This window comes from Haliaeetus albicilla, chromosome 22 (genome assembly GCF_947461875.1).
Source record: "Haliaeetus albicilla chromosome 22, bHalAlb1.1, whole genome shotgun sequence".
Classification (NCBI taxonomy): Eukaryota; Metazoa; Chordata; class Aves; order Accipitriformes; family Accipitridae; genus Haliaeetus; species Haliaeetus albicilla.
The window spans coordinates 8,259,332-8,271,968 of NC_091504.1; the positions used below are offsets into that span (position 1 = coordinate 8,259,332).

Below are 12,637 nucleotides of genomic sequence, written 5' to 3' on the forward strand. Positions count from 1 at the left end.
ACGGCTGTCAAGGAATGGTTACATCTACCGGCAAGTACCTGTGATGCCATCCCATATTCCAGTACTCAGGATGCAGGCCTAGGTATTACCAGACTCTTGGGATTGATCCCTAGTGTACAAACCTGAAGACTGCACAGAACTGCTCAATCTTTGGATGAAGCAACAAGAGCAACTGTGAGACAAGAGGGAATTGAGAGAGAATTTGAAAGGCTATGGATTACAGCTGGAAGAGATAAGGATAAAATTCCATCGTCTGGGACCCAAGGGCAGTTATGGTGATATCAGAGGAGTTGGGCAATGAAGAACCACCTTCAGAATGGGAGATACCTGCTCCAAAAACTATCTTTCCAAAACCTCGTTACTGGCAAAACCAAGAATTTGTGAATTGGACCTAGCTGCTCTTCCAGGGCCAGGGGGTTTCCAACTTTGAGAAGGATAAAATCAGCAACAACTGGATTGAATATTACAAAGGCATTCCCCATAGAAAACTCATCACAGCTTTACAGCTGAGAGCAAACGTCTACCCTACAAAAGAATTTTTGGCAAGAGGAAGACAAGAGTCCCAAATTAAATCATGTTGGCATTGTCAAGCAGAGAATGAAACCTGTTCACATATCATTGGATACTGTCCCGTGGTACAAGATGCCAGGATAAAGAGACATAAACAACTATGTGAAATACTGGCGCAGGAAGCTAAAAAGAAAGATTGAATGGTATTTCAAAAGCCATTGTTAAAACATGAACAAAATCAATTATATAAACCTGATTTAGTATTTGTTAAGGGAAATCAGGCCTTAGCTGTAGATATTACAATTAGATATGAGAGTAAACCAACATCACTGGTGGATGCAGTGGCAGAGAAAGTAAGAAAATATCATCACCTTGGAGAGCATTCATCAATTCTTGAATTTGATAAGATTATTAAGAGATCTCCTTTGGGAGCATGTGGAAAATGGTATCAAGGCAATTACAAAGTACTAACAGCTTTAGGACTCTCTAGTTACTGACAAGAAAAGGCTGCATGTTGTTTATCAAATAGGGCATTATTTACTTCAGTAGATATTGTGCATATATTTGCAAGTCAAACATGAACTACCGTAAGATCTTAATGTATGATTGTAGTAGCAATTGTAATTCTATTGCTTAATGAACTTTTCAATAAAGTCTTTATCTTTTCTATCTTACACTGAGGGTAAAACTAACTCCTTCATGACAATTAGGGTTAGTGCTAGCCCCCTGGGGTAATTAATTGGAAAGACCTTTTTTGAATATAAATGATAGTATGTGGGGATGTATGGGACCGATTCATGACATGTCATCTATTCTTCTAAATTGGACATTAATTTTTTTAAATTGGACATGTCATCTAATTTTTTCTAATTTGGACATTAATTACCAGCCTTGACATAGGTGGACAGGCCACCTTTTCTTAACTCAGAAAAGAAACAGGTATAAGTTTTTATATATATATATATATATGTTTGTTAAATAGCATCAGAATTAATTAGGGGTAAAGGATTTTACATAAGTGATACACACATGCACTTTTAATTCTGGAACTCTTGATTTTCCAGAGCAAAGGTAGTACTTCTCCCTCTCTATCAGACTCCAATTATGCTGACATGCCAGAGACAGAAGTTTCATTCATCTGGGAGAAATGGTAAAGTCCACAGAACAACTGCAGAATTCTCTGAAATCAGAACTTTCCTGGGGCCTGCATAACTAAGTTACCTGTTCTGCTCTCACAGTGAGAGCTGCAAGGTGGGAGAGTAATTTCCCTGGCTCCAATCCTTTAAAAAAAAAAACCAAACAAGCATCTTACATAAGCACATCAAGTTCTTCATCTCCCATTGTTCCAAATACTGGGGCTCTCTTCTCCTTTGTCAATGCCTGGTACTTCAAAACCAGTAATTAAAAAAGCAGGGTTAGAAGGAACTACTTGACACACCTGTAGTTCTCAGCTGCACAGATTCCATCAACCTTAGTAAAAACTTGGTGCGAGGGAAAGAAACCCCAAGTCTTTACTGAGAAGCATGGCCATGGATACATGGATTGCTGTGCTGGAGGAAGAAGCCACACTTCCACCACCAGCTGTGCTTTCCCTTGCCCCAAGCCCAGAACTGTCTGTGCTGCTCCCCAGCTGGGGAACTGGAAACTCAGTCATTATAGACCACATTCACCACATTACATGACATGAGCTACTTGGCTGGGATAACCTGAACAACTGCAGGGGCAGTATCCTTGCAATACCCTTCTGTAGGCAGCAGATCTGTGCAGAGGTAACCTCCAGCTGGTGGGGATGAGGTCTTCACACAGCACAGCTGGATCCAAAAGCAGACATCTGTCCACATCACAAGTCCTGTGTGTCTGCCAGCTGCAACTACTGCCCAAGGGCAATTGAGTATCAGACATCTATTCTCATTTTGTTGCCACCTAGACAAGAACACGTATAACTTTGCTACCCAACCTGATAAATGGATCACTAGTACCTTTGCTACACATCTACTCTGTGGAATAATCAGTGGAGATCATGGACAAATAGGGTATTTTTGGTGTGTTCTGAAGATGCACCATCTTCTTATAACTCCTAAACAGAATCCTTGCTTCTTAATCCTAAGAAACATCCCTTGAGTCCAAAAAGCATTGGACTATAACCTCACCTTGCAGGAAAAGACACACAGCCCTTACCCCAAATGCTATGTATGATACAGCCCTTTACACAAGAACACCCAGCAAACACAAAGATTAGAACCTAAGTAGAAAGATTTCTTGGGATTGAAGACAATCAGTTACTCCTTTCTAAAACAAAGTTCATCCCATTAAAAAAGGTGACTGGATTTAATAAATAGTCATTTCTGAAATTATAAATAAGTTAAAAATTAATTTAAAATAAGCTAGTATTTGAATAAATACTTTTCAGCAAGTGCTTAAATACATACATGCTTTTTTTTTTTAAGTTTTCTCTTCAAGTTAGTTCTTGTTTTAAAGAAGCGAGTTCTATAATACTGCCATAAAATTTTGTGCCTTCAGGAAATAAAATATTGCTTTTCTTAGCCCTTTATAATTTGATTCAGTTCCCATCCACTTTGATGAGATGGGTCAGATCTACTCATTATTGCTTGTAAACCTGAGGAAAAAGGAACAATAGTCTATCTTTAAGAAAGATGCTGCTTACTGGAGGCAGACTCTCTGCCTGCGCTTTCTAGAAAACCATTTTGACTTTTGTGTCTCAGCGGGTTAAAAAAATCCAACACATTTCCTAATAGCATCCTGTCAGATAGGAAGAGGTTTTAGGTTTGACCTGGAACTGATTTCTGAAACATCCTATCTGTATAAAGGTATTTACAGTTTGCTTCAAGTTCCTGCCCCTGAAATGCCCACTTTACTTTCTGATGTGTAACTGGTACCCTGGGCACCCAGAAAACTAGATTAGTTTTGCTACACATGAATAATCTAGTCCTACAGATCAAACAGATAAGGCAACATGAGTCTCCTCTACCACACCTAGGAAAAGGACTGATTGGAAAGAGCCCTTTAAAGTTGAGTAATACATGGATTCATGCAAACTGACATTCATCCAAAAAGCACAATTTGTTGAAAAGCCTACTGAGAAGTAGGCATCTGATATAAAATTTCTAAATCTGTCATTTGTATTCCAAGTTTTCACATTTAAAGTAGCTCCCAGAGGCCGCTCTGTGTTCAAATGGCTGCTACCTGTGGTCACACGAACGACTACCTCAAGGCTCAGCCCCTGGAGGCTCTTTGGTTTGGTGCACAGAGCAGCTCTGGGGGGGGGGTCAGGAAGCCCCGAGCGATTTTTCCTTGCTGCTGTAGCCTTGGCTATCTGGAAAGATGGGAGCTGCTCTGGGACTGGCTGGAAGATGTCGTGGCTCCACTCAGCTGGGAAAAGCCGCTGTTGCAAGATTCCAGGCTTGACATGGATCCCCTGAGATGGGACAAAACAGATATATGTTAGGAAGGCAGCTATTAATGGATCTGACAGATCAGCTTACTTTCTATAACACTTACAAAAGTACTTTATTTTTTGTCCCATCATTTTCAACTTGATCTCTAAGAATCTCTGCATCATGATGAAAAACTAATTTGTCAGAGATATCTTTTTTCCTAGTTACAGGTATCATACCTTGTTTCTTGCAGTTATTCTGGGAGTGGGACACAGCTGAAGCCTCTGTGGGGCTGCATTCACTGCCCCTGAGCAGAAAGGAAAACTCAAGAGCATTCCAAATGCAGCATAGCTCAGCAAATGCAATGCCACTGCTAACCCGAGAACTCCAGCCTGCTAAGCATGACAGTCCCAACTTCAGCGTGTCCAGCCATGGTCTTCGAGCTCCTTCTGCCAAAAGCAGAATAGGTTCACTGTAGCTGTGACTGCCTACTGTTCCTGACACATTCTATGTAGGTAGAGCAACAAGGAACAGGTTTGAATGACTGGAGTGAGGAATTTGCTGCTGCTCTGATTCCACAGGATCTGGCCAGGTCACATTCTCAAGGTCACCACCTGCTCATCTGCAAGTCTGTTCTCCCTAACACTTCCTCCAGCTCCTAGCAAAAGGTCAAGTACTTGCAAAGAATTCAAATTACTGGTAATTTGAAAAGTACCTTTAGCATTAAAGGAGGCTAGGCAAATCCTCCCAAGGTTGATGTATTCACCTATTCAGAAAGCACTCTCAAAATCATGACTGACATCCTTCTCAAGTGCCAAACAAAATATGCATGACATAGCCCAGCTGATATTTGTTAAGTTACTCCAAAAGTAACTTCTCAAAATGTTCCCAACTAAGATCACAAAACTCCTCAGTGAAAAACCTCCCCCTCTTCAGGTAGCTCTAAGCAAAAACTGAAGCACTGGTCCAAGGGGTGCCTTATTACCTACAACACTAAAGGAGATTCTTGGTGCAAAATGCCACCAAGTTCATGTCCGTCTAACTTCTCACCAATGAAATGCACACCCTGCAGAGGTCATTGGTATCTGTATGTTTAACTCGCACTCAGTCCTCTCATTTGGCATCTCTATTGCAAATCGTACAGTAAACGCCCCCCCCAGTAAATCTCTTACCTGAAGTCTTTGGATGCAAGCACCTCATAGTAGTATATAAGCTTGCACTTGTGACTGGAAACTTGCAGAGAGGCAAGAACATCATCCACCCGAGGGAGGCTAGTGCCAGAACAGGGCAGAGGGCCATGCATTTTCCACTGGAGAATGTAAAAGCCAGGCCAGCGAGTCACATGAGATCCCTGGGAGAGAAAGAGTGCCATCAAGTGACTACCAGGCATCTTAAAAAAAAAAGATGAATGACTTGGCAAAGTCAAAAGAAACTATTGAGCTGACTACTTTGGGGACCATACACCATTCGCTTATTTTACTTGCCTGAGCCACACCCCTGTAATGCTAGTAAAAAAAATAAACATTACTTTCAATTAGCTTTTTATCATGGATTATTGAATCTCTTTCCAATGGCTCAGTCTAAATTAGGACTGCAATAGCAACCACTTTCACAGGGAATCCAGAGAATGATGACCACAACCACCATTTCCAAGCAATACATGATTTCCCATGCCATCGATTCCTTCACCGCCCCAGCACCAGACCGTTTTGGAGTTTGCTAGGACTATAAGATCCCTGCCAGGACCCAAACACATCAGACCTGGATGCTCTCTCCTTCCCGGCAAACCAGTGGAGATTCCATACGGCTGTAATCCACCCCAAGGACCCACGTCTTATCAATTAGTTGCATATTGTCCCCAGCAGCAGAGGTACTTGGTAATGTGGCTTCTTTATGACTTGTTTCAGGAGCACGTTTGGAGTGAAAGAGGCTGAACACCACATCTCCCTTCAGAATGTCAAAGTCCCAGGTGATGACAGATTCCCCTTCCAGAATCTCCACAACTATCTAAGAAGGGAACAGAACAAGCACGGTGCAAAGAGTCAAGTCTTCAGATGACAGCCAGCATATTCCTTCCCAGTCTGCAAACATGCTTTTCTTTACAATCCTTCAGTTAAGCTATTGGTCTTGATTCCTAAGGAGGATATAGACTGATTCCCATTGCCAGTCTTCTGCCACAGTACATCTCCTCAGGCATTTTTACCCCATCTCTCCCCTGTATCAGATTGTAAATCATTTACTTGTTCTAGGAAAACCTCAATGGAACTGAAGCAAAGCATCTGGGACAAAGCAAAGAGCACCTTCTGAGCAGCTACGGCCTCCAAAAGGCACTGCTGCTTTTTAAGGAGTCTTAAGGAGGCCAGATCAGAGTTACTCATCATCAGTGAAGCTAGTGGACTGTTTTGACACTTAAGTGCTCTGGTTTTGAACATTCTGTTTTCTGATGACCCCCATCAGGATGTTCCCAGTACATACCTTCTTATATCACCACCATTACTGTCCTAGCTAAGCCACTGGGAATGGAAGCTGTACTATCAGAAGGGAAACTGAGGGAGTTTTATTTCCTCAAGAAGGAGGAGGAAGAGACTGTATCTTGCAGAAGATTATGCCATAGTAGAGATAAGCGACACTGTTTCTCAAATGGCTGTTCTTAACTTCCACTCTTCTAGCTGTTCACTAGCATTAGCCTTCCCAAGAAAGGCACGTTGCTGCTGAACCATCTCATGCTCACACTTTGGGAGCCCTTCATTGTTCTAGTCAGCCTTAACAGAAGGAACACACCACTGATATCAGTTCAGCACCTCCTTCAGCCTTATGAGGTTCTGGTCTGTACCTCATGTGGAGCTCCTTTGAGGACACTCGCAGAATGATAGATAGTTTCTGTCCATAACCGGATGTGATCCGAGTTCTCTGGCTCTTCTTCTGTTTGATAAAGTGACTTAGGAACAAGCCCACCTTCTGGGACCGTACACTGGAAGAGTCAGACAAACAAGTATGAGGGTTCGTACTAATCTAATGGTAATATATCAAGTCATCTGTATGAACACTCGCCAACTGTCAGACACAGGGGATGATACCCTCAGCTGGTATAAGGTTTCACAGTGGGACTAAGTTTACTTGAACTACAATAGTTTATCTAAGCTCTATTTAGAGAGCTGACCTCTAACCCCCTTTTCCAGTGCAGCGTCACCACTTCAGGGTAAAGTCTCCTATGCAAAATTAACTGCACTGTGCTCAGCCTAAGGGTATCCCAGCCAGAACAGAGGTTTAAACAACTTTCAGAAGGGAGTGGAAGGCCAGAGTGTTGAGAAGGAGGGAATCAATGGAGCTTGCACATTGCAGATTCCACCTGCACAACAGGAAGGAAAACTCACCATGCAGTCTCCTCCCAGGAAGTCTGGGATCACATCTTTGTCCACATAGTCTACCAGCCCTCCTGGACCCTGATAGTTATTCCCACTGTAAATGAGGAATTTCTGCCTTGTGTTCTCATTGATAAAGGGACTGACCTGAAATAAAAAGCGGACAGAAGACACTACTGTCACAGAGTGAAGTTAGAGACAATGTTTATACTATCTTACACAGATGCTTCAGGCTCTAGACCAGAAGGCCTCATCAGCAGGAATGCAGACCAGTAGTTGTGCAGAGCTTCACAACTCCGAGCCACTTCCCCAAAGAAAGTGGTAACAAATGGGAAGTGTACTATATTGTCTCACAACCATTCTCTACTGTATGTGAAATAAGTTTGTAATCATCGCACCACATAAGCCTCATGAGGAATTTAACAAGCATGTTCTCGCATTCCTAGAACAGTCAGCAGACACCAGGCAGAACCATATTTATTACTCTTCTCTTCAGTGTCCTCCAGCATGAGATTAAAAAATACTTGTCTCTTCCCATCAACATGAAAACCCACCAAGTTTGGGCTACCACTGCTACATAAGGATTTGCAGTTTAGGTCCAACATCCTGTCCTGCCCTGGTGGATGATAGCCACTAGAATCAAATGAGGTGCAGGCATGCTATGGCTGGCTCTGTAGCAACGCTGTGGTCTCTTCAGGAGTTCAGTCACAAGATACCTGGAAGCTTTTTCCTCCCTAACTCTTTAAATAAGCAGAACTTACACTGACTGCATGATTTAGCTATTTGTACGCACACAAGTGCTTATGATCCTGAGTCCGGGTTTCACCCACCAGAGTCCAGAGCACAGGAAAAACCCTGGGTGCTCGCACTATCAATAGTCTCCCCAGAGTTTCAGGGTAGTTGTCCTCTACAACCTCAATTATCCGAAGCAGGGCCTTTACTCCAGGCCTCCAGAGATGCCGCATATTCAGCCCTTCCAAGTCTACCAGACATGTCCAGGATCTAAAATAAACATGCAGAAAAAGATCTGTAAGAACCTTCATTGCACAGTGGCTGCTCATTTATGATCCACAGAATATTTCAGTAACACCATAGCCTGTACAGGATCTAGTGAAGCCAACAAAGGGAGACTAGTAGTTCCAATAAAAAGTAGATTTCCACTCAGGCAGCAGACTGAATCCAGACACCCAACTCCAAAGGCAAGAACATATGCTGTCAGTGCGGAAGAGGGTGAAGGTATGCAGGCCTGTCGCTAAAAATAATTAAAAAATACATTTTAAATGAAAGCAGAATCTGGCAATTTATACAATGTCTTGTATAAAAAAAAGAGAATTTCATGGATCTGGATTAAAATCAGTAAGATAGCAAGATTACATTTAACAGAAGGGGAACAGAAAAAAACATAAGGAAGGACCAATACTTGATCTCATATGAAGCTGTAGAATTTATCTGCATTCAAGTCCCCTATATAACCCCAAGCCCAGGAATAGCCCATACATAACAGACACACTGCTGTCTGCCGTTTAACCCTAAGAACATAATCTAAAACCTTCACATGAGCATTCTTCTCATCATGTCAGTTCAAACTCTGTAAGGATACAAGAAAACTAACTATACTAACGTGATGGGGCGGCCAAAGATGTTGGTATTTTCCTCACATCTCTTTTGTCCTTCCTCATTAATTGACAGAACCTGGAATCAAACACAGTACAGACTAGGATTAGCCTGAGTATGACCGAGAAACCAGGATAGCCCAGAGATCTTATTTCAAAAAATACAGAACCCAGAAGTATACCAGTTTGAGAACTTGCAGCGTGCGAAACAGAGAATAAGAGCATACATTAAAAAAAGGCTTCTCTACTGAAAAGTTTTGCTCATCATACAAGGTACAGATATTGAAAAATTTAAGATGAAATATAAGAGTCTCAAGATCAAATGTTATTAGCAGAGCTGCACAAAAGGACCATGGAAAGCCTACAGCTAAACTGCAAATTATCAGAAAACATCCTTCTGGCCCATTCATACCATTATAAAAGTTTCACTTCTGTCTCTGCAGGAAAACAGAGAAGCTATGCTGTGCCAAAGTCACTAAGTCACCTTTGAGTTGCCAGCCACAAAACACAGGAATTACTTGTGTCAGGCAGGTAGATTCCAGCTGCACTATATCAAGGCTTCTAAACACCCCAAGGGAAATAGAGTTTCTCAGGGGAGAAATGAAAGTACAACTTACATGTCGCAGCAGCGATTCCTCTCCCAGAGCTTTCACCAAACCTTTTGTGTCCATCTGGCCGAGACGAAGGATGTAGAGTGGTCGTCCATCTTCAAAACAAACATAAGGGTTGAAAGAGGGAAGTACTCTAGTCTCCCAGGCTATCACTCTAGTACCTTTTATAAAAGCCATATTAAATATTTGAAAGGTATAAATATCATATCTAAAGGCAACCTTATCAAAGAGATGCTGCTTTGTACTAGCTCTAGTCTGCCTGATCTGTGCAGAGAAAATAACAAAACTACAGCAAAACAGAGTGGCTATTTACAGGCATTGAACTGCTTTGTTAATGTTTAAAGCATTAATACAACTTTCTCCAAAAATCCCAGGTTACTTATGAGGTCCTATAATTCAAACTGCTGTAGTGTCAATGTAAGGGGCAGCTTCTAACCTTTGTCTTGATAATGCCATCCTCCAGTGTAGTATTCATCTAAGAGGGCTGGGGGCCTCCATGACTGTAGGATATAATCCACCTGGTACTGCTTTCGCCAAGACAATGACTGACAGAGCATTTCTCGAGCTTTGTCAATGTTGAAGTCACGAGCCCGCAGAAATCGAAGGATATGTTCGTCTTTGGGAATCTGAGACGAGAGAAAGTCCAAGGATCAAGACTGGTACGTTACCTGTACCACTGTTCCATAAAGCCTGCAGAGCATGCACCATTTTTATCATCTCTTAAAACTAAGATAACAAATATTAAACCTACATTCCTTCTCCCTCCCTCCTTAACTAATCCAGCTGAATGCAGCAGATGGCGCGAAGAGCACAAGCGACCAGTTCACAGCCTGTGAGAAGTCTTTCACTGATCTGGTTGCCAGAAGCTCCAGCACACTCTGGGCTGGCAAAAGTTTCCCTCAGCTAGCTATCCACAAGGACAAACGAAATACTGTATGAAAGCAAGAGAACTGCAAGCTTACCTCCCCGCATAGGGCAAATTAGCAAAGGATGGAAAGCATCCATAGGTAACATATTAACCAAGTTAAGCATGCACTGTTTGGAAGGGGATCATGACTGTACAGTGTTCAAATGACTACCCACTAGCACCAATGCCAGCTCTTATGCAGGCACCTCTTCTGTTTTGCTGTTGACCATGCTTCCCTGGTGTTGTTTCAACAGAAAAGCTTTTGTGTTCTTCCACAGGCTTCCCTGCCCCATCACATCATATTAATTCTTGCCAAAACAAACAGGTCAACCAAAACTACAATATACCCTCCTCTCTGTATCACTCCTCCCAACACTTTCTATCAGTAATTCTAGCATCACAGGCACAAAAACATTCCTAAACCAAGTCTGTAGAATGGCTTATTCCAACCTCCTTCCCAATCTCCCATGTTTCCTTCGGGGGGGGGGGGCAGAAATCAAAGAAAATTTGCCAGTAATATTAAGCAGCAAGAATTAACAATAAACCTAATAGATTCCACAGAAGTGCCAAATTTGACTAAAAGCCTGTCAGTTGCAAAACCAACTGGATTATAGCTGCATATGCTGATGAATTCTCAGTCCCTTCACTTCAACTTCCCCAAAAGCATTTGACCTCATTCGCTACATCAAGTTTCCACTAAAATTTCAAGTTCTGTCAAGCAGGGATAGTCTCCTCCAGAATATCTGTACTGTGCTTAGCACAATGCAAGCAATCTGAGCCCTGCTGTAATACAAAAAAAGCATGTGTTCAGGAGTCAAAGCTCTTTTGTTTGTTCATTGACATGCTCACGAAAACAGAAAGCAGGGAAGAAAGCAAAGCAGCCAGCAGTGTCAGGCTGGGAGCAATCTCAGTTTCACAAGCTGGTATGAAACTGCAAGAAATATTAAGAATTGATTCCACCTAAAGAAAGGGGTACAGTTCAGGCAGCCTAAAGCCAAGCCTAAAAGCACCTGAAGAGAAGATGGGAGATTAACACTGTTCAGCATATTCTAACACTACAAACACTGCATTTGTATATCATAGAAAGGAAAAGGGCAGCCTTCCCAAATAGGATCTCAGATGTATTTAGAAGAATGCCACCAAAACTTTCTGCATCATAGCAAGATTAAAGACAGCAGTTTTCATCAGATGATTTACATTTGCATTTCTGCTGCTCAGAGGAAGCTGTTATTCACAAGACAACAGACAAAAACCACAAACAACTACAAAAGCCCCTCAATCTCCTGTAAGTCCCAGGAGAGGGGATGGCTGTTAGAAGGTTTTGTAACCTTTCAAACCTATACTTACTGTACATAGCTTCAGGTAAGAGGCAAATTCAGCACTGCTGTTTGGACCAAAGGCAGGAAGCTCTGAGGGGACTTATTCCACAGTGGAATTAGTCTCTCATCTTTGTCCAATCAAAGCAGTAACTCCATATGCAAGAAAACGAAGTTTTCATTTCAGCCTGGCTTTCCATTTACTAGTGAACCTATGTGTACTCTTCTACATGGTACAGAGCCATTGACTACTAGCTTTAAGTATCTGCAATTTTAACACCATTTGAAGTTTGTTTCTTCAACTACTCAGCTTTTTAAAGGATAATAACTGTGATTCTAAAAGATAATGTCTGCTTTGAAAGGAATAGGGAATGGATAGTGAAATAGGAGGAAGAGGACAAAAATAAGAAAGGACATTTTCCAAGAAACAGGACATCTACAAATATTTTTTGACAAAGGAATAAGGACATCCCTGCTCCGAATTAAAAGAGCAGATTGTCACAGCAAGGTAACAGCCTCTCCAGAGAAAACAAGTCATGTAGGATAAGTTCCTGATTTCGTATTATTCTGACAGGCAATCAAGAGAAGCAAACAGGGGAGTAGTAAGGGGGTTTAGAATAAAGTTTCAATAGCCAGCACCATCCTTCCTACTTGTTCAAGACTACATAGGGAACAGAGCTCACAAAGCCTACACAAAAGGCACAAGACAGCTCCCAGCTGTCACTAAAAGCACTCAGCAATCAGCTGTACCTTGCCAAGGTACCTACACAGCAAGCAGCTGTCAGGAAGAACAAGGGATTGCACACACTCACAGAGCTCCAAGCATCCCAAGAGGCAGTTGTTTCACTTTTTGCTCATGTGCTGTCACTTCTACCTTCTTCAGCTTCCATTCCCCAGCCTCTGACTAGGAGGGATGGAAAAAA

At 42.0% G+C, this 12,637-nt stretch overlaps 1 protein-coding gene across 5 annotated transcripts in view; it reads right to left on the minus strand.

Moving 5' to 3' along the window:
- Window positions 1–1,450: 1,450 nt before the first annotated feature.
- The window catches only part of SEC14L5 (SEC14 like lipid binding 5), a 40,486-nt gene continuing 29,299 nt past the window's right edge, over window positions 1,451–12,637 (minus strand). For all 5 annotated transcript variants that reach the window (XM_069809614.1, XM_069809619.1, XM_069809615.1 and 2 more), the window contains 9 exons: window positions 9,928–10,117; window positions 9,498–9,586; window positions 8,889–8,959; window positions 8,098–8,269; window positions 7,280–7,414; window positions 6,739–6,876; window positions 5,667–5,912; window positions 5,078–5,256; window positions 1,451–3,946 (listed from right to left, as the gene is read on the minus strand). In XM_069809614.1, the coding sequence (XP_069665715.1) occupies window positions 3,841–3,946; window positions 5,078–5,256; window positions 5,667–5,912; window positions 6,739–6,876; window positions 7,280–7,414; window positions 8,098–8,269; window positions 8,889–8,959; window positions 9,498–9,586; window positions 9,928–10,117 (1,326 nt within the window). In that variant the 3' untranslated portion in view covers window positions 1,451–3,840. The remainder of the gene's footprint in view (window positions 3,947–5,077; window positions 5,257–5,666; window positions 5,913–6,738; window positions 6,877–7,279; window positions 7,415–8,097; window positions 8,270–8,888; window positions 8,960–9,497; window positions 9,587–9,927; window positions 10,118–12,637) is intronic.